The sequence below is a fragment of the Cotesia glomerata genome, linkage group LG7, assembly GCF_020080835.1.
Source record: "Cotesia glomerata isolate CgM1 linkage group LG7, MPM_Cglom_v2.3, whole genome shotgun sequence".
Lineage (NCBI taxonomy): Eukaryota > Metazoa > Arthropoda > Insecta > Hymenoptera > Braconidae > Cotesia > Cotesia glomerata.
The window spans coordinates 25,347,183-25,369,310 of NC_058164.1; the positions used below are offsets into that span (position 1 = coordinate 25,347,183).

At 33.9% G+C, this 22,128-nt stretch overlaps 1 protein-coding gene across 4 annotated transcripts; it reads left to right on the forward strand.

Moving 5' to 3' along the window:
* The first annotated feature begins 2,611 nt into the window (after positions 1 to 2,611).
* Positions 2,612 to 19,815, forward strand: LOC123268957 (runt-related transcription factor 1-like). Of its 4 annotated transcripts, none has more exons than XM_044734422.1 (7): positions 2,612 to 3,129; positions 5,268 to 5,804; positions 5,884 to 6,114; positions 12,283 to 12,396; positions 17,803 to 17,997; positions 18,837 to 19,106; positions 19,186 to 19,815. In XM_044734422.1, the coding sequence occupies exons 2-7, from the start codon at positions 5,471 to 5,473 to the stop codon at positions 19,521 to 19,523; spliced, it is 1,482 nt and encodes a 493-aa protein (XP_044590357.1). In that variant the 5' UTR covers positions 2,612 to 3,129; positions 5,268 to 5,470; the 3' UTR covers positions 19,524 to 19,815. The 4 variants fall into 4 exon arrangements, with proteins under 4 accessions (XP_044590357.1, XP_044590358.1, XP_044590360.1 ...); XM_044734423.1 differs by having other exon boundaries at positions 2,612 to 3,114; XM_044734425.1 differs by having other exon boundaries at positions 2,614 to 3,129; positions 17,818 to 17,997.
* Positions 19,816 to 22,128: the final 2,313 nt, after the last annotated feature.

Sequence of the window (22,128 nt, forward strand, 5' to 3'; positions counted from 1 at the left end):
CGTAATCAAGGCTGGATGTTACACATGTTCGCCCCCGTTTGTCGACCTTGGGATTGGAGTAGGGAGTAGTAGGGAGCGTAGGGCGGGTCGAGGATAGATCCCAAGAGGGAAAATGGTGGAGAGGGCTTTGGTTATACACTCAGAGGTTCTCTATGTAGAGATAGATAGATTACTACACTGTTATATTGTTGTATTGGGCATGAGGTGGCGGAAAATGTGAGCTGGTAAAAGCTCGTGGGTATACTTTCTCCGCGTTTTAACTTTTTAATTCTTTCGCGGTATTTGTGCGCACGGTTTGTCGGGCAAACTGAATTCTGGTGGTGTTCTGGGTGATAGAATTGTTTTTAGTGTTTTTATTTTTTACTGCTTGTTTTTTTTCTACATCTCAGGGGAATTTTTTTTGCGGTTAGAATTTTTTCTCATGGGTTAAAAAATCATCAATTTTTTGAAATAATCTATATTAATAAGAGAGTAAGCAAAACTTTGAGTACTCTAAATACATAATTAAGAAATGACCTTGTATCTCGTGAACTACTGAGTTTTTTAAAGATATAAACTCATCCCGATGTTACACTCATCAAGACCTTTCATTTGAGTACCCACATGAATTTTTCATATATTTATATATATATATATATATATATATGTATATATATGAAAAATATATCAAAAATGCATGTGGGTACTCAAATGAAAGCTCGTGATGAGTGTAACATCGAGATGAGCTTATATCTTTAAAAACGTCAATATTTAATAAAGTACAGTTTAACAATATTTAAGATGCATAATTAAAAAATGACCTTGTATCTTGTGAATTATTGACATTTTTGAAGAAATAAGCTCATTCCAATATTACACTTATCGAGACCTTTCATTTAAGTACCCACATCAATTTTTCATACATTTATATATATATATATATATATATATATATATATATATATATATATATATATATATATATATTATAGATATGTATATATGAAAAATATATAAAAATGCATGTGGGTACTCAAATGAAAGCTCTCGATGAGTGTAACTTTGAAATGAGCTTATATTTTTAAAATATATATTATGTATCTTATATATTATTAAATTGCACTGTACTTGTATGAAATTTTGAAGTTTTTAAAGATATAAGCTCATCCCAAGGTTAGACTCATCAAGAGCTTTCATTTGAATACCCGAATGCATTTTTGATATATTTTTCATATATAAAGATATATATAATATATATAAATATATAAAATATATGAAAAATTGATGTGGGTACTCAAATAAAAGGTCTCGATGAGTGTAACATCGAGATGAGCTTATATCTTTGAAAATGTCAATATTTTACACGATAAAAGGCCATTTTATCATATATAATATAGATGATGATGATGATGATCACCACCACCATCATCATCATCATCATTCAGACATTATCAATGTAAACAGTAGAAATGAGTGTTGGGGATGACAAGTATAGGAAGTAGATGGTGAATTGGAGGGTGTGGATCATTCTCTGAATAGAGAATATATTTGTGTTCTCGTGGAGTACCGGGGAGAAGAAGGGGTGTGGGGTTTAGGGATGAGAAGAAGAGCCAGATGAGGAGGAGTGAATGTAGTCGTATATTGACAAACGATCTAACGCGTTCGTGTGGACGGTGCGAGTATTCGTCGACGAGATTCGAATTATCTCTGTTGCGAGCTTGTCAATGCAAATGCTGTACCTACATTCAATTACCGCTCGTCACGCTCTGATCAACACACTCACGACGTCCACAAGGATACTCATCGTTTTACTTTAACTATCTGCTTTGGTATTTATTTTTCGGGATCAATCAATTGCGATCGGTTTTTGAGAAAAAAATTATTTTAAAAATAATAAAAAACTAGCAACCGTGACATATAATTAAGAAATGATCTTTTAACTTATGAAATATTGACATTTTTAAAGAAATAATCTTATCCCGATGTTACACTCATCAAGACCTTTCATTTGAGTACCTACATCAATTTTTATATATTTTATATATTTATATATATGTATATATGAAAAATATACCAAAAATGCATGTGGGTACTCAAATGAAAGCTCTTGAAGAGTTTAACCTTGAGATGAGCTTATATCTTTAAAAACGTCGATATTTAATAAAGTACAGTGCAATTTAACAATATATAAGATACATAATTAAGAAATGATCTTCTATCGTGTAAAATATTGCCATTTTTAAAGAAATAAGCTCATCTTGACATTACACTCATCAAGACCTTTCATTTGAGCACCCACATCAATTTTTCATATATTTATATATATTATATATATGTATATATAAAAAATATATAAAAAATGCATATGGGTACTCAAATGAAAGCCCTTGATGAGTGTAACATCAGGATGAGCTTATATCTCCCAAATATATATTATATATATTATATATATATATAATATATATAGTATATATATTATATATATTATATATATATATATATGAATATATGAAAAATATATCAAAAATGCATGTAGGTACTCATATGAAAACTCTTGATGATTCTAACATCAAGATGAGCTTATATTTAACAAAAGTCATTATTTTATTTATTTATATTTCACAAGTCATCATCATCACAATCCTCAAGTTTGCTTAAAAATCCTCAACGAATTTGTCGGTCGGACGATAATAGAATAGAAAACCCATGAAGAGTAACAAAAGAAGAGGTTGAGGCTACAGAGAGAAAGGATTGAATAGGCCAGAGGAAGAGGAAGCGTAGAATAGAAGAGAGTCGACTCAACAAGAGCTGGTGGGAGCAGAGTATGCGGTCGTGGAGGGGTGTGAGAGGAGGAGGCTGAGGATGATGATTCTAGAAGGGGATGCTGCGTGTGTTGGCATGGACCAGTGCGTCAACGGCTGTTGCCTCACACGTACCGCCCTGACGATAATTGTTAGTAGCCCTCAAGGCACCGCGACCGGACACTGTCTCGATCATCCAGCCGGTCCATATCATCAATCGCAAACAGTTCTAGTATCAGTATCAATAGTCTAGTCTAGTGACTGTAAATTTTGCAGAAAAGTGCTGTGTTGTGATATGTGATACGTTTTTATGATTTAATGATGCTGATCATTTGTGAGTGATTACCAAGTAAGAGTTTTTATTAATTAATGTGGTTGGGGTAGGTAGAAATCAATGAAGAAAGTAGAAAGTCGCTAAGAAAGGGTGGAAAGAATTTAGTAAGAAAGAGACTTGAATGCGATGCAAGCGATAGCTTCCGACGGCAATTTGTTTTCCTCTACTTACTTTATGTTGATGTTATGGTCTTGACAGAAAAACTGGGTAACTTATTGTTGAATTACCTAAGAGTGATTTTAAATTGGTTTTAAAAACGTGGAGGTACCACGTGCAGTTTGACACGCGGTAATCGTGCGTAGTATATAAAGGGGATTTGAATCGACGTTCTTTTCCCCTGTTTTTTTCATCCCCCACCATCAACATCACGAGCACGTCGATCTCGTATCATGCATACACGCTCCCCTACTATCACTATCGCTAGCTCGTTCTACAGAGTTTTATCCCGTTCTCTTTTTTTCGTACTTTCACCAATTCTCCCCTCAAAATCCTGTCACATACACAGAGTGACGTACGCAAAAATAACTGAATGAACCCCACGCGCCGCCGGGATTGAAAAATTGCGCGGGATTTTAATGTAAACAATTTTATTCCGAGCCTTAGTACATCAAAGCTTTAGGATTGACTGCTGGGTAATTAGTGAGCTTAGAATTGTGATAAGAGAGTTGAAATAAGTTGGAGATTAGACTTTTGAAATAGGGTAGCTAATTAATGGGTTCCAGGTAGTTATAAGCTGCTAGTTTACGAATTTGGTGCTAAAGATGCTTTTGGTGGGTTGTTTGAAGGTTTTATAGGGCTTGCTGGATTTTGTAGCTTCTGAAGACGTTAACTAGCAAGAGAAAGAGTTAATTTCAAAGATAAAAGCAGTAGGTAAGCTAATGAATGGGTTCCAAGTGATTGGAAGCTATTAGGTTGCGAAATTGTGCTTAGGGATGCTTTTGGTAAGTTTTATAGAGTTTTTTTTGGGGGGTCCTGGATTTTGTAGCTTCCAGAGACTCTATTTAGTGGAGAGAAAAAGGAATTGTGAAGATAAGGGCCGTAGGAAAGTGGATGAATGGGTTCCAAGCAGTTGGAAGCTGATAGTTTAGGAATTTGGTGTTAAAGATGCTTTTGGTGGGTTGTTTGAAGGTTTTCTGAAGGTTGCTGAATTTTGTAACTTTTGAAGAGTCTAAGTAGCAATAAAAAGAGTAAATTTTGAAGTTACAAGCCGTAGGAAAGCTAATGAATGGGTTCCATGTGATTGGAAGCTGTTAGTTTATGAATTTGATGTTAGGGACGCTTTTAGTAGGTTTTTTGGAGTTTTTCTGGGAGTTCTTAAATTCTGTAGCTTCTAGAGACTTGAAATAAAAATTGTAACTCGGTATAGTAGTGATAAAAGTCGTCGGACAAAAAATGAATGGGTTCCGAGCAATTGGAAGCTGTTAGTTTGCGAATTTGTTGATAGGGATGCTTTTAGTAGGTTTTTTAGAGTTTTCCTGGAGATTCCTGGATTTTGTAGCTTCTAGAGAGTCTACTTAGTGAAGAGAAAAAGAAATTGTAAAGATACAAGCCGTAGGAAAGCTAATGAATGGGTTCCATGTGATTGGAAGCTGTTAGTTTATGAATTTGATGTTAGGAACGCTTTTGGTAAGTTTTTTGGAGTTTTTCTGAGGATTCCTGGATTCTGTTGCTTCTAGAGACTTGAAATAAGAATTGTAACTCGGTTTTGTAGTGATGGAAGTCGTCGGAAAACAAATGAATGGGTTCTAATCAATTGGAACCTGTTAATTTCCGAATTTGATGTTAGGAATGCTTTTGGTAAGTTTTTTCGAGTTTTTCTAGGCGTCCCTGGATTCTGTAGCTTCTAGAGACTCTACTTAGTGATGATAAAAAAAAATTGTGAAGATAAGGGCCATAGGTAAGCTAATGAATGAGTTCCAAGCAGTTATAGGCTGCTAGTTTAGGAATTTGTTGTTAAAGATGCTTTTGGTAGGATTTTTTGAGTCTTTCTAGAGGTTGCTGGATTCTGTAGCTCCTAAAGACTTAAAATAAGAATTATATAAAGGTATTGTAGTGATAGGAGTTGTCGGAAAACAAAGGAATGGGTCGCAAGTAGTGTTAAGGCACTAATTAGCAAAGAAAGCCTGTCTAATAGGTTCCATCGCTTGTTTCAGATGCAAATGATGTCTATTGAGAAAAGGCTTAAGATTCTCGACACTCGTCACAAGATAAAGAACAAGCTCCTGCGTTAAATACTAGTTACACATAAAAACAAAGCGGTAGGATTTAAAATTGAGACTTCTTAGACCGTCGGAACTTGAGATGTCGCGGTTAGATTGGAAAAAGATGCCGCTCTAACCCAATGTTTTGACTGCCTATGGATATATTCGGCCGTTGTAACGGTCCAGGAAGTGGTGGTACCACAGTAACTGGGACTACATCTATTAGATCAGGTACTGTCGTTCCTTCGTCATCAGTAGCATCAGTTGCTGACTCTTCGGGTGGTGTTAGTGCAAGTGAATCAGCAGAAGGGCCTGGAAGTACGTCAAGAATGCAGCTTACCGGAGCGTCAGCTCCAGGAACAGCAGCTTCCCCGGAATCTGGGGTGTCGCCGTTAGCAGATGCGTATACTAAGATGACTACGGATATTCTGACGGAAAGGACGCTGGGAGATTTTGTAAGCGAACATCCAGGGGAACTTGTCAAGACAGGTAAGTTTTATTCTATTGGCTATCGATGGATTATCAAGGAGGAGGATTTGAGTTTGATGTCTGTGGAATTTGATTGCAGGATCGCCGCATCTGGTTTGCACGGTTCTACCGGCTCACTGGCGTTCCAATAAGACACTTCCAGTGGCATTCAAAGTTGTGGCATTAGGAGAAGTTGGCGATGGCACGCTGGTGACAGTCCGGGCGGGCAATGACGAAAATTGCTGCGCTGAGCTCAGAAATTCAACGGCCTTGATGAAAAACCAAGTCGCTAAATTCAACGATTTGAGGTTCGTCGGCCGAAGCGGTAGAGGTAAGTCTAGTTTAATTATTCTACCGCTAAATTCTTCAATAGTACCAGTAGTAAGAGAAATTTATAGGGATTTTTCTAAAGAATTATGGAAATGGTTCCTACGATCAAATGATTATAAGTAGCAATCCTATGCTCATGAAAACCATTCCCAGTTTATAGGAAAAGTTCCTATACAATAATGGAATAGCTTCGATGGATGGATGGTTCCTATATTATATAGTCTTCACTATATTATGGGAGGGTTCCTATGATATTATAGGAACTTTTCCTATAATATTATGGGAATGACGCACATAATAATATAAAAATGTTTATTTTCATAATAATGCAATCACTTAAAAAATATAATTACTATATATTTTTTTGCTGATAAATTTTTTTTTGTAAATGAAAATTGATCTTTCAGTAGAGTGAAAAAATTTCTTTTTCATAATTTTTATTCACGTGTGTACTTAATCTTAAATTGTCTATTCCAACTCAGTTGTAATTGTGTTAGTTAATATTGCAAAATATTGTAGCAATTCGAAAGTTTTTCTAATAAAAGGGATATTTTTTCACTATACAATTACAGGAGCAAAATAGATATGGAAATTTATTGTTTATTTTTACAATTTTATTTTATTTTTAAAACAAATTATTTATTTACAATGGATACGTTGAAAATTAATTAAGTCCACCTTTTAGGTATGTAACTTTTATTGTTTATATGAACAATATTAGTTATTTTACATATTTAAAATGATCTTATTGAGAAGCAAGTAAAATTATCGAAATTACTAATAATTTCAAATGCTTCAAAGTGGTCAAAATTAGTCGAATGATCAATAAAATATTTTATTACGAGTGTAATAACATTAAATTTTCACCGTCACAGAAACTTTATCGTTTTTCTATAGATTAGAAAAGTTATTCTTGTACTATTGTGTGAAAAAATATTACCTCAATATTATAGGCATCATCACTATAATATTATAGGAATGGTTCCCATGATAAAGGAATGGTTTCTATAATATACGGGAATGGCTTCTATAATATTACCGTAACTCCTATTCTTCCCCGCTTCACAGCATTATTTATATTTGTAAAAATGCTTGCCGTAAGATGGACGGTGTGGCTTAATGTATATAGAATAAGCGAAAGGAAATTCAGTATAGACCGGATAGCTCAAATGGTAGAGTAGCCGACATGTCTTCGGAAGGTTCTGGGTTCGAATCCCAGTCCGAGCTATCTAATAATTTTTTCTCGCATATTCTATAAACTCACATTAAGATGATCCTCTCCACATTCCTTTCTCAATCCTTTTCTACCAATATCCTGTTACGTGAATGTGGAATGCTTCGCGTAATAATTACCGTAACTCCTATTCTTTCCCGCTTCACGGCATTATTTATATTTGTAAAAATATACCACATTTTTGTATACCACATTTTTTAGAAATATAAATAATGCCGTGAAGCGGGAAAGAATAGGAGTTACGGTAATTATTACGTGAAGTGTTTATTCTTATAATTATGGAAACCATTCCTATAATATAGTAACTATTCCTATATATTATGGGACCATTCCTATATAATGGGAATCATGCCAATATTACACCTATTATAGGTATAGTTCCTATAATTTCCGGAACCATTCCCATAATATAGAAACATTTCCCCGAAATTTCGGGTAGAATTCTCATAATCACTCCTAAAATGGTATAGGAAAACATTTCATTAAAATAGGAAGGATTTCCACACTTTTCTTTCCGTATCGTAGTAGTCGTAGTGCCAACAGTAGTAGCGGTACTGAATGACGTGATTATAAATTCATTGAAAAGTTCTTAAGTGTGTCGCTAAAATTTCATTCATGGAAAAGTTTGCTGCGACCCTCAGTTGACAGAATCCAGCGTAGTAGCTCTGGGCTAGCGACCTCAAGAAAGAGGGAAGAAAACCAAGGGTAAGAAAAGAGGGTCCGTAAGAATTTAGCGTAACGGTAGGTCATGGATGTCTCAAGAAAGACCCTCGTATTTTTTCTAGCCCTTCCTTGTAAAAGAAACGGTGATTTCTTGGTAAGCTTTTCAATTGGGTGTTTTATTCTTCGGTTCGCCAAGAGGATGGGTAATGGGTTTTATCTGTCTCAACTTGTTGGTTCCTTTTCCCCTTTTACTTATCGTCAACTTGTGCTCCTTCTAGACTGACTAGTCTTACCACTCTTTGCTATTACCCGTGCGATTGTAAGGAGGGTTACTTGTAGGTATAAGGTTAAGGTATTAAGCTGGCATCAGCCAGCGAGCCCAGACAAGGGCGCTGATATTAATTGAGGTTTTACCAGAGAGAGTTTCAATTAAGATTATTAGCTTAACTATGCTTTTCGTTTTCGGAATAATATTCCTTTGGTATTCTTCATTGTATTACAAGTAGCCGCATCACTGACAAACTATTTAGCAATATTATGCATATTCAAATCTTGTATCTAGTTGTGCAAATAAATCAAAATGAATTACAATGATGAGATACTGGAGTATTAAAGGATCTTCAGCTGTGTAAGGACCTTTGGAATAATCAAGTAGCTGTCTTATACTTATAAAATAGACATCACCCAGCTGCTTACATCCTTCATCCAAGCTTATGTTAATTCCACGTTTGCCGAAAACAATTGAGACTTAATCCCTGACAAATGACGGAAGCTTCAAGTTTATCACTCGTTCCAGAGAATTCCAAATCCGGGATTGATCTTTTCACCGCATGCAGAAAAAAATTTTAGGATAATCTAAGATATGTTGTGGTAATAAATGAATTTGTTAAAATGACAAAAGTTGGGTTGTAACAGGTTATTGATATGTTATAAAAACAAAACAGTTTTGTTACTACACGGAAAAAAGTTAACTGTAATAAATAACAGTCGATTTATAATAAGTAATGATCAACTGCTAAAAATTACCATTTCAAACAGTAAAATCGTGATTTTACTATTCACTTTATAATATTTACCATTTAAACGTTACAATTTACTCTTTATATGGAAGAAAATACTATTTCAAACAGTAATATTCGCTATGTAAATGTCTAAAATGTTTAAGTATAATAATTAACAATTCAGACTTTGATATTTATCATTTGGTACCTAAAAAATGATCTTATGATATGTAAAAAGTATAAAATAAAGTTAGTAAATTTCTAATACAAGCAACGTTAATATTTACAAAGTAAAATGGTAAATTTTAAACGCAACGCTAAAAATCAAACTGTAATTATTGACTTGCTTGGACTGGTAAAATCTATATTTTAAAAGTATAATTTTTACTGTTTCAAATGTTAAATTCTCCCAGAGTGAGACCCCCTTCTCTTTCATCTTAGTTCCCCTTCTTATCATAATATGGACTATATATTGAAATGGCAATTTTTAGTGTTTGAAACTGTAATTTTTTAAGATTAAAGAGTCGTTATTTACTATAGTGACAGCTACACGCAGAAAAAAATTTTTCTGCCCTCCGGCCGGAAAGTGGCAACTTTCTGGCCGCTGCGCTAAACAAAGTTGCCACATTCCGGCTACGTCGAGCAGAAAAATAGTATACACACCTTGACCAGTAAAAAGTAAAGCCTCAGATCACATGTTTGTCAACCTCGGCTTCGCCTCGGCCAACAATTACATGTGATCTGAGACTTTTCTTATTTTACTGGCCTAGGTATGTAATATACTATTGTTAAGATAACCTAAGATATGTTATGGTAACAAATGAATTTATTAACATAGGGATAACAAATTATATGTTAAAATAACAAAATTTAGGTTATAACAAGTTATTGATATGTTATAACAACAAAAAAGTTTTGTTACTACAGCAAAATCTTTAAGTTGATTCGAAAAAATACTTTAGTTAGTATAACAATTTTTTTTGTTGAAATAACAAAATTATTCTATTAAAATAACAAAGAGAATTTGTTGGAGTGACAATGACAATTTGTTGAAGTAATAAAGAGAATTTGTAATAATAACAATGAGAATTTGTTGCAATAACAAATAAATTTGTTATAGTAAATTTTATAAGAATACATTCAAAAATACGCTATAATTAGCTATATAGCTTATTTGGAAAATATTTTGTCAACAAATTAGTTTTGTTATTGCAACAAAATCACTTTGTAACAGCAACAAAATCACTTTGTAACAGCAACAAAATTATTTTGTTGCAACAACAAAGTCATTTTGTGACAGCAACAAAATGATTTTGTTAGGAGCAACAAATTGATTTTGTGATTTAGCAAACTGGTTTGTTAGTACAACTTGAAACATTTTGTTAATGCACCTAATGGATTTTTTGCTCCAACTACACTCATTTGTTACCACAACATATTTTTCAGTTATCCCGTCTTTTGTTATTTCAACAAAATTGTTTTATGCGTGTACTAATCACTTATGTTGGATATTAAATTATAAATTGTGGCTTTTATACTTTCTACATTAAGTTCTGAAATATTTATATTTTTGCCACTCCGATGTCCGCTTTACTGTTTGAAACTATAAAAATTAACCGGAATCCGAATGAATATTACAGTTTACTGTTTTCCGTGTATAGCAAAATCTTTGAGTTGATTCGACAAAATACTTTAGTTGGTATAACAAATATTTTTGTTGAAACAGCAAAATTATTCTATTAAAATAACAAAGAGAATTTGTTGGAGTGACAATGACAATTTGTTGAAGTAATAAAGAGAATTTGTAATAATAACAATGAGAATTTGTTGGAATAACAAATAAATTTGTTGCAGTAAATTTTATAAGAATACATTTAAAAATACGCTATAATCAGCTATAGATTTGGAAAATATTTTGGCAACAAATTAGTTTTGTTATTGCAACAAAATCACTTTGTAACAGCAACAAAATCATTTTATTGCAGCAACAAAGTTATTTTGTGACAGCAACAAAATGATTTTGTTAGAGCAACAAATTGATTTTGTAATTTACTAAACGGGTTTGTTAGTACAACTTTAAACATTTTGTTAATGCAACTAATGGATTTGCTATAACTACACTTATTTGTTACCACAACATATTTTTCAGTTATTCCGTCTTTTGTTATAACAACAAAATAGTTTTGTTACTATAGCTAAATCTTTAAGTTGATTCGACAAAAGACTTTAGTTGGTATAACAAATATTTTTGTTGAAACAGCAAAATTATTCTATTAAAATAACAAAGAGAATTTGCTGGAGTAACAATGACAATTTGTTGAAGTAATAAAGAGAATTTGTAATAATAACAATGAAAATTTGTTGGAATAACAAATAAATTAGTTACAATAAATTTTATAAGAATACATTTAAAAATACGCTATAATCAGCTATAGATTTGGAAAATATTTTGGCAACAAATTAGTTTTGTTATTGCAACAAAATTACTTTGTAACAGCAACAAAATCATTTTATTGCAGCAACAAAGTTATTTTGTGACAGCAACAAAATGATTTTGTTAGAGCAACAAATTGATTTTGTGATTTAACAAACTTGTTAGTACAACTTGAAACATTTTGTTAATGCAACTAATGGATTTGCTATAACTACACTCATTTGTTACTACACCAAATTTTTCAGTTATCCCGTATTTTGTTATTTCAACAAAATCATTATACGTGTGGGAGAACCTTCCAAGACAGCTGATGAAGAGCACAAGCAGGAAAGTGTCGAGAGTGGCCACAGACTGGTTCGCCACGCGATGATCAACGCTCCTGACAGCTCACGCAACCTCTTGTATCACCCTTGGTGCCAGTCTTCCACTTTCGGCTTTTTCTGCAAAAGTTCGCCTTAATTTTCTGATGAAATTTTTCCGTAATTCAGCCCTCTGTTCAGTGTCATTGCATTTTACCCTCACCATATTGTCCTTTCGATACATTACTGCGGCTTAATTTGATTAGCCTGAGTTCCGGTAGATAACCGGGTTCGCAAACTTTTGGTGACAATACCGGCGGTGCATATTTACCAGAAAAGCTTAATGGAGAAGAGGAAGCTTCACAGAATCAGCTCCCCGTTATCAAACTCTGTAAATATATTGAATATTTTAACAATACCCTACTAGGCGCCCAACCACCCAACCACCCTTCATTTTCGCTTCCATCCACTTTTCGCCCCAATGAACCAATAAACCTGATTGAACACTAATCATCACCATCACGATCACTGTTTTCAGGAAAGAGCTTCACGCTGACGATAACGGTATCAACGACGCCACCGCAGGTAGCGACTTACACCAAGGCTATCAAGGTGACGGTTGACGGCCCCCGTGAGCCCAGATCCAAGACCAGTGAGTATCACTGTAAGCATTATTTCATCTTTTAAATAAATAATCATAATACCAACTCTAAACAAAAAAAAAGGTTCACTTGAGCCAAGAAAATATTTTTCTTACTAATTATTTTCTTGAGAAAAAAATTTTTTTTGGAAGAAATTTCACTTACTCCAACAAAATTAATTCTCTTGTTTTAAAAAATACGTATCTTGATCCAAGAAAATTTATTTAAATCAAGAAAATCTTGTTTTGAGAAAATTCATCGAAGCTCCAAAAAATTTAGTTCTTGATAGAAGTAAATTTTCTTGTCTTGAGAAAATTTCTCTCTTGCTCCAAAAAATTAAATATAAAGATAGAAGTTAATTTTCATTAATAATTTTATTGATTAACATGTCAATTGGGAAGATCAAATAATATTTCATTTTTTTTTTAATTTAATATGTATAATTGCACGGTAAAATAATATAAAAAGGGTATCAAATATTCTCGAGAAAAATTTTCTCAAGGTGAGAAAATTTTTTTCTCAGCTGAAGTAGGTGACGCTGCTTCCCTAAAGTATCTAAAAATCTTGATTAAATATAAAAATATAAATTTTTTTTTGTAAATGAAAATTGATCTTTCACTAGAGTGAAAAAATTTATTTTTCATAATTTTTATTCACGTGTGTACTTAATCTTAAATCGTTTATTCTAACTCAGTTATAATTGTGTTAGTTAATATTGGAAGTATTGTAGCAATTCTAAAGTTTTTCTAATAAAAGGGATATTTTTTCACTATACAATTACAGGAGTAAAATAGATATGGAAATTCATTGTTTATTTTTACAATTTTATTTTATTTTTAAAACAAATTATTTATTTACAATACATACGTTGAAAATTAATTAAATCCACCTTTTAGGTATGTAACTTTTATTGTTTATATGAACAATATTAGTTATTTTACATATTTAAAATGATGTTATTGAGAAGCAAGTAAAATTATCGAAATTACTGATAATTTCAAATGCTTCAAAGTGGTCAAAATTAGTCAAATGATCAATAATAGTATATTGTGTGACTAGGAATGAAACAAAACGATTTCAGACTAGAGTGAAGTTGCCTGCCCGAGCGAAGCGAGGGCTGGCATCACTCGGTCTGAAATCGTGTTTCATCCCGCGTCACACATTATATTTTTCATATAAGTTGCATTAAAAATGCTAGTTTCAATGTCTGGAGCCAACCAGAACTAGATAGTTTCAGACGAATAGCGAAAATACCATTTTCTCCCCTCCGGGCGGAAAGCGTCAATTTTCCGCCCGCTGCGCTAAATGAAAATGCCGCTTTCCGCCTCCGTCTAGGAGAAAAATAGTATTCTCACCACGGGCAGGAAATAAGAAAGCCTTAGATCACATGTTTGTCGACCTCGGCTTCGCCTCGGTCAACAATTACATGTAATCTGAGACATTTCGTATTTTCCTACCCTAGGTAAGAAAATAGTATATTACACATCTAGGGCAGTAAAATAAGAAATGTCTCAAATCACATGTAACTGTTGTCCGAGGCGAAGCCGAGGTCAATAAACATGTGATCTGAGGCTTTCTTATTTACTGCCCGTGGTGTGTATACTATTTTTCTCCTCGACGGAGGCGGAAAGCGGCATTTTCGTTTAGCGCAGCGGGAGAAAAATTGACGCTTTCCGCCCAGAGGTGAGAAAATACTATTTATTATAAATCTTATAATAAAATAGAAAATAATGGTTTATTTTTTATCAAACATTATTCGTAAATTGAATAGTTTTCTTTTGTCATTCTTATTTACGCTTAATAACAGAATTATGATATATCAATACAGTTAACGGTTAGAATGACAATTATAAAGGTATAAAATAAACAAACGATTGATAGGATTGAAAATAAAGGTGCAACTTCATCTCGCGGGCAGAAAATCGTCATTTTCTGTCCGCCGGAAAGAAATAATTGATTCCTGCCCGGCACAGCCGCATTCGTCTGAAATTGTCTAGTTTCGGTTGGCTCAACAGGCATTGAAACTCGCATTTTCAATGCAGGTTATATGAAAAATATTTTATTACGAGTGTAATAACATTAAATTTTCAACGTCACAGAAACTTTATCGTTTTTCTATAGATTAGAAAAGTTATTCTTGTTCTATTGTGTGAAAAAATATTACTTTAATATTATAGGCATGATCACTATAATATTATAGAAATGGTTCCCATGATATAGGAATGGTTTCTATAATATACGGGAATGGCTTCTATAATATCTAGCGTTTATTCCTATAATTATGGAAACCATTCCTATAATATAGAAACTATTCCTCTATATTATGGAAACCATTCCTATATAATGGGAATCATGCCGATAATATTACACCTATTATAGGTATCGTTCCTATAATTATAGGAACCATTAGAAAATTTTTTACTTCAGCTCAGAACTTCGGTCTTCTTTTACCCTCCAAATTTTCTTAAGCCAATAATTTTCTCCATCAAGAAATTATTCTTTCTTAGAATAAACTAATATTCGCGTGCGTTTAATTAAACATCCATCCAAGTTTCTTGCTGGTTTATTTCATAGAGTTACTATACTATACCGCCCAGCTCTGAATTTACTAAGAACCGTTGACTCACCAAGGGAAAGCCCTCTAAAGCATAATGCTGTTGATGAAGGACTGCGGGTTACACCTAAGATATTGTACACCTAAAATGTTTAACTACATAACTGTATAACGACAAACTTAGCGCAGTCCACGCCTACTTCTTGGTTGGCTGTTCCCAGTTGGACCCTTTCGGGACATACAATTATCCCATAGAAGTTAGTTATTCACCCCAGAACGTGCTAGTGGGTAGTGGGTGCCGTTTAGTTGCCACTATTGCACACTAAAACCCAGAATGTGTTGTCTAGTTTGTACCTAACTTAGTATCTCGCATTATCCGTGGACTGTTTTGGGTATCAACAGTTGTGAGCTGTTTTTATATCTCTGAGTTCCTTACCAGACATCAGACATCAAACTTGGACCACCCAGAGATCGTAAATCCATAAATAGCTCTTTTGAAGGCGTAAAAACAGACATCAAAGCTATTTTTCGGTGTCTTAGATCTCAGATCTATTTCCTATGGTGTCTATTAGACGCAGTATGGCCACGCAGTATGGCTACGTGGACGCGGTTTGACACCAGGATAAATGAGTGTGGCCCGGGCTGCCGTTCGGCTCCGTAAGGGCGTCCGTAAGGGTTGTAATTAATTAAACAAGCAATTCATTACACATTCAACCCTTTCGTGCTCTCCTTTTTGGCTCTCACCCTCGATCTTATTCCAAATAAAGAGGGAAGGAGGGAGGAAGTAAACCACGTGTATTCTAGAAATTGATCGAGGGTCGCCTTCGTCTTTGTCTGAAGAAATAGTCGTCTTCAAGTCCGAGAAATGTTAGACCTAATGTATCTTCCAATGCGGCGAGCAATTGAAAGCACTACACTGATATCTTTACACGAATACAGTCACAGTAAAGGAACTTTGGGGATGTGTCGCAAAATGAGAAGCTGTCGTTGACAGCTGGCTGATTCTCTTGGCTGATACGGTGAAATCGATAATGAACAGAAAAGTCTTGGGTTAATTTTTTTCCTGGTTAAAAAAGAACAAATTAAAGCGATAACTACTTTGGTAGAGTAGCAGATTGATTTTTTTTGGTTTAAAAGTAATTCAAGCTGCGGATTTCATTGACATGTTGGCTGAGGATCACGTAAATAAGGAAAGTGTGATGGTAGCTCTGCAGTGAGTCAATCGGTGATCGTTTAACCAACCGGATCTCGTTAGCCGTCGTCGTGAAAGCCATAGGTATTCCGTCTGGCATTGTGTCATCTGGGTAGGGTACCTATTCAGCAAACTACTGAAATGGGGAAATTCAGGCTGGCGAGTTAGAGGGCTTCGATTGGATTATCGGAGCTACGCACCGATCTCTCTCGGTCAGCTTTTTACCAGTCTGTCTACATCTCCAGTCCCAGTCTCCATCGCACAGTAACTCCAATTTGAAATGTTGCTCTCCATCAACGTGGCCTTCAACGTTTGCATTAGAGGTAGGGTTCACCTCTCCGGACTATAGACTGAATTTCATTCTATATCGCTCGATTTGAAGCCCACCCTGCTCTGCTAGCTTCCACCTCTTTTGTGTGTCCAAGAGAACGGTAGAATAGCACACACACACACACACACACACACACACACACACACACACACACACACACACACCAGACATACTCTTGTTGCCAGTTGGACGCCTGCTGGGACGTCTTTAATTGGGTTCGAACGTCGCCGACGGGAAATAAAATCTATCGGCACCTACTAGTCGCGGTTAAATCCACCCGAGTCCTCTTTCTACCCCAAAGGAGGGCTTTAACGTCAACTCAAATTGATTTTCCAACGAAGATTTACTCATCAATAAATTGTAATTTTCCTGAATAGAAGAGAAGGAGATCCAAGTACCCGCCTAGGGTAAAGAATGCCTATAAAAAAATAATACGTAGAAATACTTTTTTTATTGAATTAATACTACTTAATTGTATAAACCTGCAAAATATAATCGTTTAAATCCGTACCAGTTAATTATAATCGATGGAAAATTCTTAAAACTGGTGAGAGAGAAATCAGCTGTTAGAACTGAAGCCGCCATTGAAGATATTAAATCGCGGGATATTCAAAACTTTTGAATTTTGGCGGGAATTTCAAACTTTAAGGAAATCTAAGTACCCTGCTAGTGTAAAGAATGTCTAAAAAAATAATACGTAGAAATACTTTTGTTATCTTAAAATTAATTAATAACATTTTTGAGGAAATTCTCGAAAAATTTACTCAATAATTAATTATTAACATTTAATTGACTAATAAAAAATATAGCACTCTAAATTACCGGTATACACTTGACAACACAAAAAGAGTTCCCTAACCTTAAAATTTATTTATGTTTACTGTCTAACTAAAATGACTAAGATCTTCTAGCATTTAAAAAACCGCGGTTACTTATGTGCATGAGTAACTGCGCAAGCGGTGTTGCCAAGTCAAACACAAGACTTTAAAGAACGCAAATTCCGAGTGATTTTTCATAAAAAATCTAAAATATCTCCGTAGTACGTTCGGAAAGCTACTTTTTTTTTGTTTTAATCGAAAGCTTGTTATTTTATCAATCAAATTCAATGAAAATAAAATTTTTTTCAAATCGTTAATTGCATTAAATTCTTAACCAAATACCGGCTGGTGGAATCTCTATTTCATGTAAAAATTCCAATTTTACTCAATTATCCGATCAAATATCCCTGAAACCCACTGTTTTTAATTCTTTTATTAATAATTAGGCTACGTAGATATTACAAATTTTCACGAAGTGAAAATTTAACTACTTCCCGTGAACAGGGTTACGATTGATGGTAGTGATGTCATTTTTAGGGCACCAACAGCAATTCCATGCGTTTGCATTTGCATCCCAAAGAGGAACACCATTTTTTGCATCACCACTCGTAGATTCACTTCAGCCACTACCGAATCCACTTCAACCACTACCAAATCCACTGCAGCCACGTGATCCACTGTCATCATTCCGGCATGCAATGCCTGGAAATTGTCAAAGTAAGTAAATTACGTCAATAATTTAACTATATTTAATATAAATATAAATATAAACATATCCCGCAAAAAATCTTTGAAACTCCAGGAAAAGTTGATCATTTTGTTGAAATCCTTTCCCTAATCTCTATTTACACTGGCGTTCTCTCAGTCAAACTTCCCTCGGAGCTTAGCGCTGTCCTCTTCTTCAGTAGCTCTGGCAGGCTTTTTGCCCAGACAGTAACCGCAAGCCTGTTCAAAGCTAGATTAAATATTATATTAAAGGGCTTGCCAGAAGGCCAGAAGCTGAGTCAGCTTCGTCTGCTACCCCAACCAAATTTCGACTCTAAATATTCCAACCAAAAAAACAAAGACCATAAGCTTCGGAAAGTAACCCGGTAAAAAGTTTTGTAAATAAATAACAAAAAACTGATTCACTCTAATGAATTCCGTGACGATTTTCCGATACACGTCCAGTATCCTATATTTACACGATTTATTAATTTTTTTGCGGCTATCAACCTAATACCCATCCTTTGGTGGTTCTTCAATATTTCCTTTTTATCTCCAGCACCTAGAATTATCCGTGCGCAACTCTGAATAAAAGTTTCGGAAAAAAAAAAAAGGGAATTAAAAAGTATCTGACTAAAGTACATCAGCAAGCTCCTAGGGGATTGCCAGGAATTTGCAGACCCGTCGAACAGACAAGGACGAAGAGAGAGTTGGGTGATTCTAGGCGAAGGGTAAAAGCATCCGAGCATTTAGGGTTTGGACGGTCCAAATCCAACCCTTTGATCTCCCTCTGATCCACCCTAGTCCCTTTGAAAAATAACCTATTCAGAGTGATCGATCATATTCTCCAGACATGTCGCAATTTGGCCTGACCACTGGAAACTCTTGGGGCTACGGAAGCACTGCTGGCTATGCTGGATACCTACCAGGCCCATTGTCATCTTGCGCGGCCCAGGCCCCGTTTCCACCACCACCACCACCTCCTCCAGCTCCCACGACTGCTCTGACCAGTTTCTCCGGTGCTAGCATGACTCCAGCGGCTCCAGACTCCACAGCCGGCTCCACTGTCACCAACAGCTCCAGGACGGCCCAGCAAGACGCGTTTTCAACAGTCTCGTCGCGTAAGTTTAAGGATTGGGTGCATTAGCATGCTAATGGCGCCCAACGATTATGCTAAACTTGCTGTTCTTTTGGTTCCAGTCGTTCCGGATACCACGACACCTGGACAGACCGATCCTCTGGACCCTTTGAGCACTCTGATGTCTGGGTCTACTCAGCGGTACCAGGACTATGTATCTCCAAGGTCTTTGTCTACTGATTCCAATACCACTGACAGTCCGGTTCATGAAGAAGGGTTTGGGCAGAATTATGGGAACTACTTTCCGACTCCTGGAGTGCTTCCTAGTATACTTTATTCCCAGATTTATGGGAACCAGTTTCAGAACAGTGACAACTCGGAGCAGACTTCCGTCGCTGAGAGCTGCAATGTCAGGCAAGAAGAGGTTAGGCCGGATAATAATGTATGGAGACCTTATTAATTTATTGATTTATTAGCTAATTAATGAGCAGTGCAGGTTCTATAGGAGAGAAATTTATAATAAATTGGTTGTAGGTAGCAATCCTATGCTCATGAGAACCATACCCAGTTTATAGGAAAAGTTCCTATACAATAGTGGAATAGCTTCAATATATTATGGATGGTTCCTATATTGTATGTGCGTCTTCACGTTATTATGGGAATTGTTCCTATGATACAATAGGAATGGTTCCTAATATTATGGGAATGACGCACATAATAATAGAAAAATGTTTATTTTCATAATAATGCAATCACTTAAAAAATATAATTACTATATATTTTTTTGCTAATAAATTTTTTTTTGTAAATGAAAATTGATCTTTCACTAGAGTGAAAAAATTTCTTTTTCATAATTTTTATTCACGTGTGTACTTAATCTTAAATCGTTTATTCCAACTCAGTTATAATCGTGTTAGTTAATATTGGAAATATTGTAGCAATTCTAAAGTTTTTCTAATAAAAGGGATATTTTTTCACTATACAATTACAGGAGCAAAATAAATATGGAAATTCATTGTTTATTTTTACAATTTTATTTTATTTTTAAAACAAATTATTTATTTACAATACATACGTTGAAAATTAATTAAATCCACCTTTTAGGTATGTAACTTTTATTGTTTATATGAACAATATTAGTTATTTTACATATTTAAATTGATGTTATTGAGAAGCAAGTAAAATTATCGAAATTACTAATAATTTCAAATGCTTCAAAGTGGTCAAAATTAGTCGAATGATCAATAAAATATTTTATTACAAGTGTAATAACATTAAATTTTCAACGTCACAGAAACTTTATCATTTTTCTATAGATTAGAAAAGTTATTCTTGTTCTTTTGTATGAAAAAATATTACTTCAATATTATAGGCATCATCACTATAATATTATAGGAATGGTTCCCATGATAAAGGAATGGTTTCTATAATATACGGGAATGGCTTCTATAATATCTAGCGTTTATTCCTATAATTATGGAAACCATTCCTATAATATAGAAACTATTCCTCTATATTATGAAAACCATTCCTATATAATGGGAATCATGCCGATAATATTACACCTATTATAGGTATCGTTCCTATAATTATAGGAACCATTCCCATAACTATATAAACATTTCTCCAAAATTTCGGGTAGAATTCCCATAATCTTCGCTCCTAAAATGGTATAGGAAAATATTTCATTACAATAGGAACGATTTCCACATTTTTTTTCCGTGTAAAGAAATTTTAGCTCCTTGAACCTGTTCTGCTAAAAGTAAAAGGTGATTTTATTATTTATTGGTGCTTATTGTAAAATTAAACTGATTTTAAAAATTGTCCTTAACTTGGCGATTAAATCTTGGGCATTACCTCTTTATTAAAATCTAGTAGGCATCTAAAATTACGCACCAACCGCTTTTGAGTGAAAAACTAGTCTTATCGGTTGTCGTACTAAATTATCAACGAATAAATTATAAATTATTAATTATAATAGGGAATCTTCTATCAGAGAACGCGCAATATGTGATTATACTACGAGAGATTAATAATAAATTTTTCCATGAGAGTGAGACTGATGTATTGTAAATAAGTGTACATATATAGTAAGCTCCGAATATGAGGAGCGTGATTATTTATGTTTCATAGTATATTTTTGTGTTTATCATACGATTAAGGGGAATTATTTGGGGCGTGCAATAAATTGTCAGTAATTATTTATTTAATTATTTTTAAAAATGTCAAGACGCATCTCGAATTTCGAAACTCTCACTCTCAAATAAAGTAAAGTCTATAGACTGTACTACGTAAAAAGTATTACTTTATAAATGTACTGATAGCCAGATTCTGAGTCTACCGAACTGGGTATCGATAAAATTAAATAAAGGTAATTTTAATTAAAAATAATTAAAAGGAAATTTTAAAAATTAACATATTATTAAATCCTGGCAACACTTATACACTTATTTCCCATAATACATATCCGATTGTAGTTTTTGACCGAATCCAATTACAGACAATTGTATTTGAAAAACAAAATTAAGTAATAAATGTATATAATTCAATTTTTTTTGTTATTATTGTCAATACCTTACCTATAAATGTTAAAAAAATTTTTATTTAATTTTTTAGAAGCAAAAGTAATGAAAAAAAAAAAAAAAAGTTGAGCCAGGATTCGAACCTGGACCTTTAGAGTCTTTACACTGACAAGTCTAATATCGAAACACTAGTTGGAGATCTAGGTTAGATTCCTGGCTTGGGTTATTTTTTTTTGTTTTTTTATTAATTTAGCGTCTAAAAAGTTTAACAATTAAATAATTTTAATTAAATAACCTTAAAAAAATTTTGCTTACGCAAAATTTGAGTGAATGAAAGTCAGCTTTCTAAATTTGTAAATAATTAGTGATTTTAATAAAAAAGTGCTTCTTTAATCTACAATTTATGGTTAGAAAGTAAGTATTAAAAAAAAAATTAATTTTTTATCTTATTTTGAGGAGATCCAAGTACCCTCCAAGTAAAAAATGTCTATAAAAAAATAATACGTAGAAATATTTTTTTTATTTAATTAATACCACTTAATT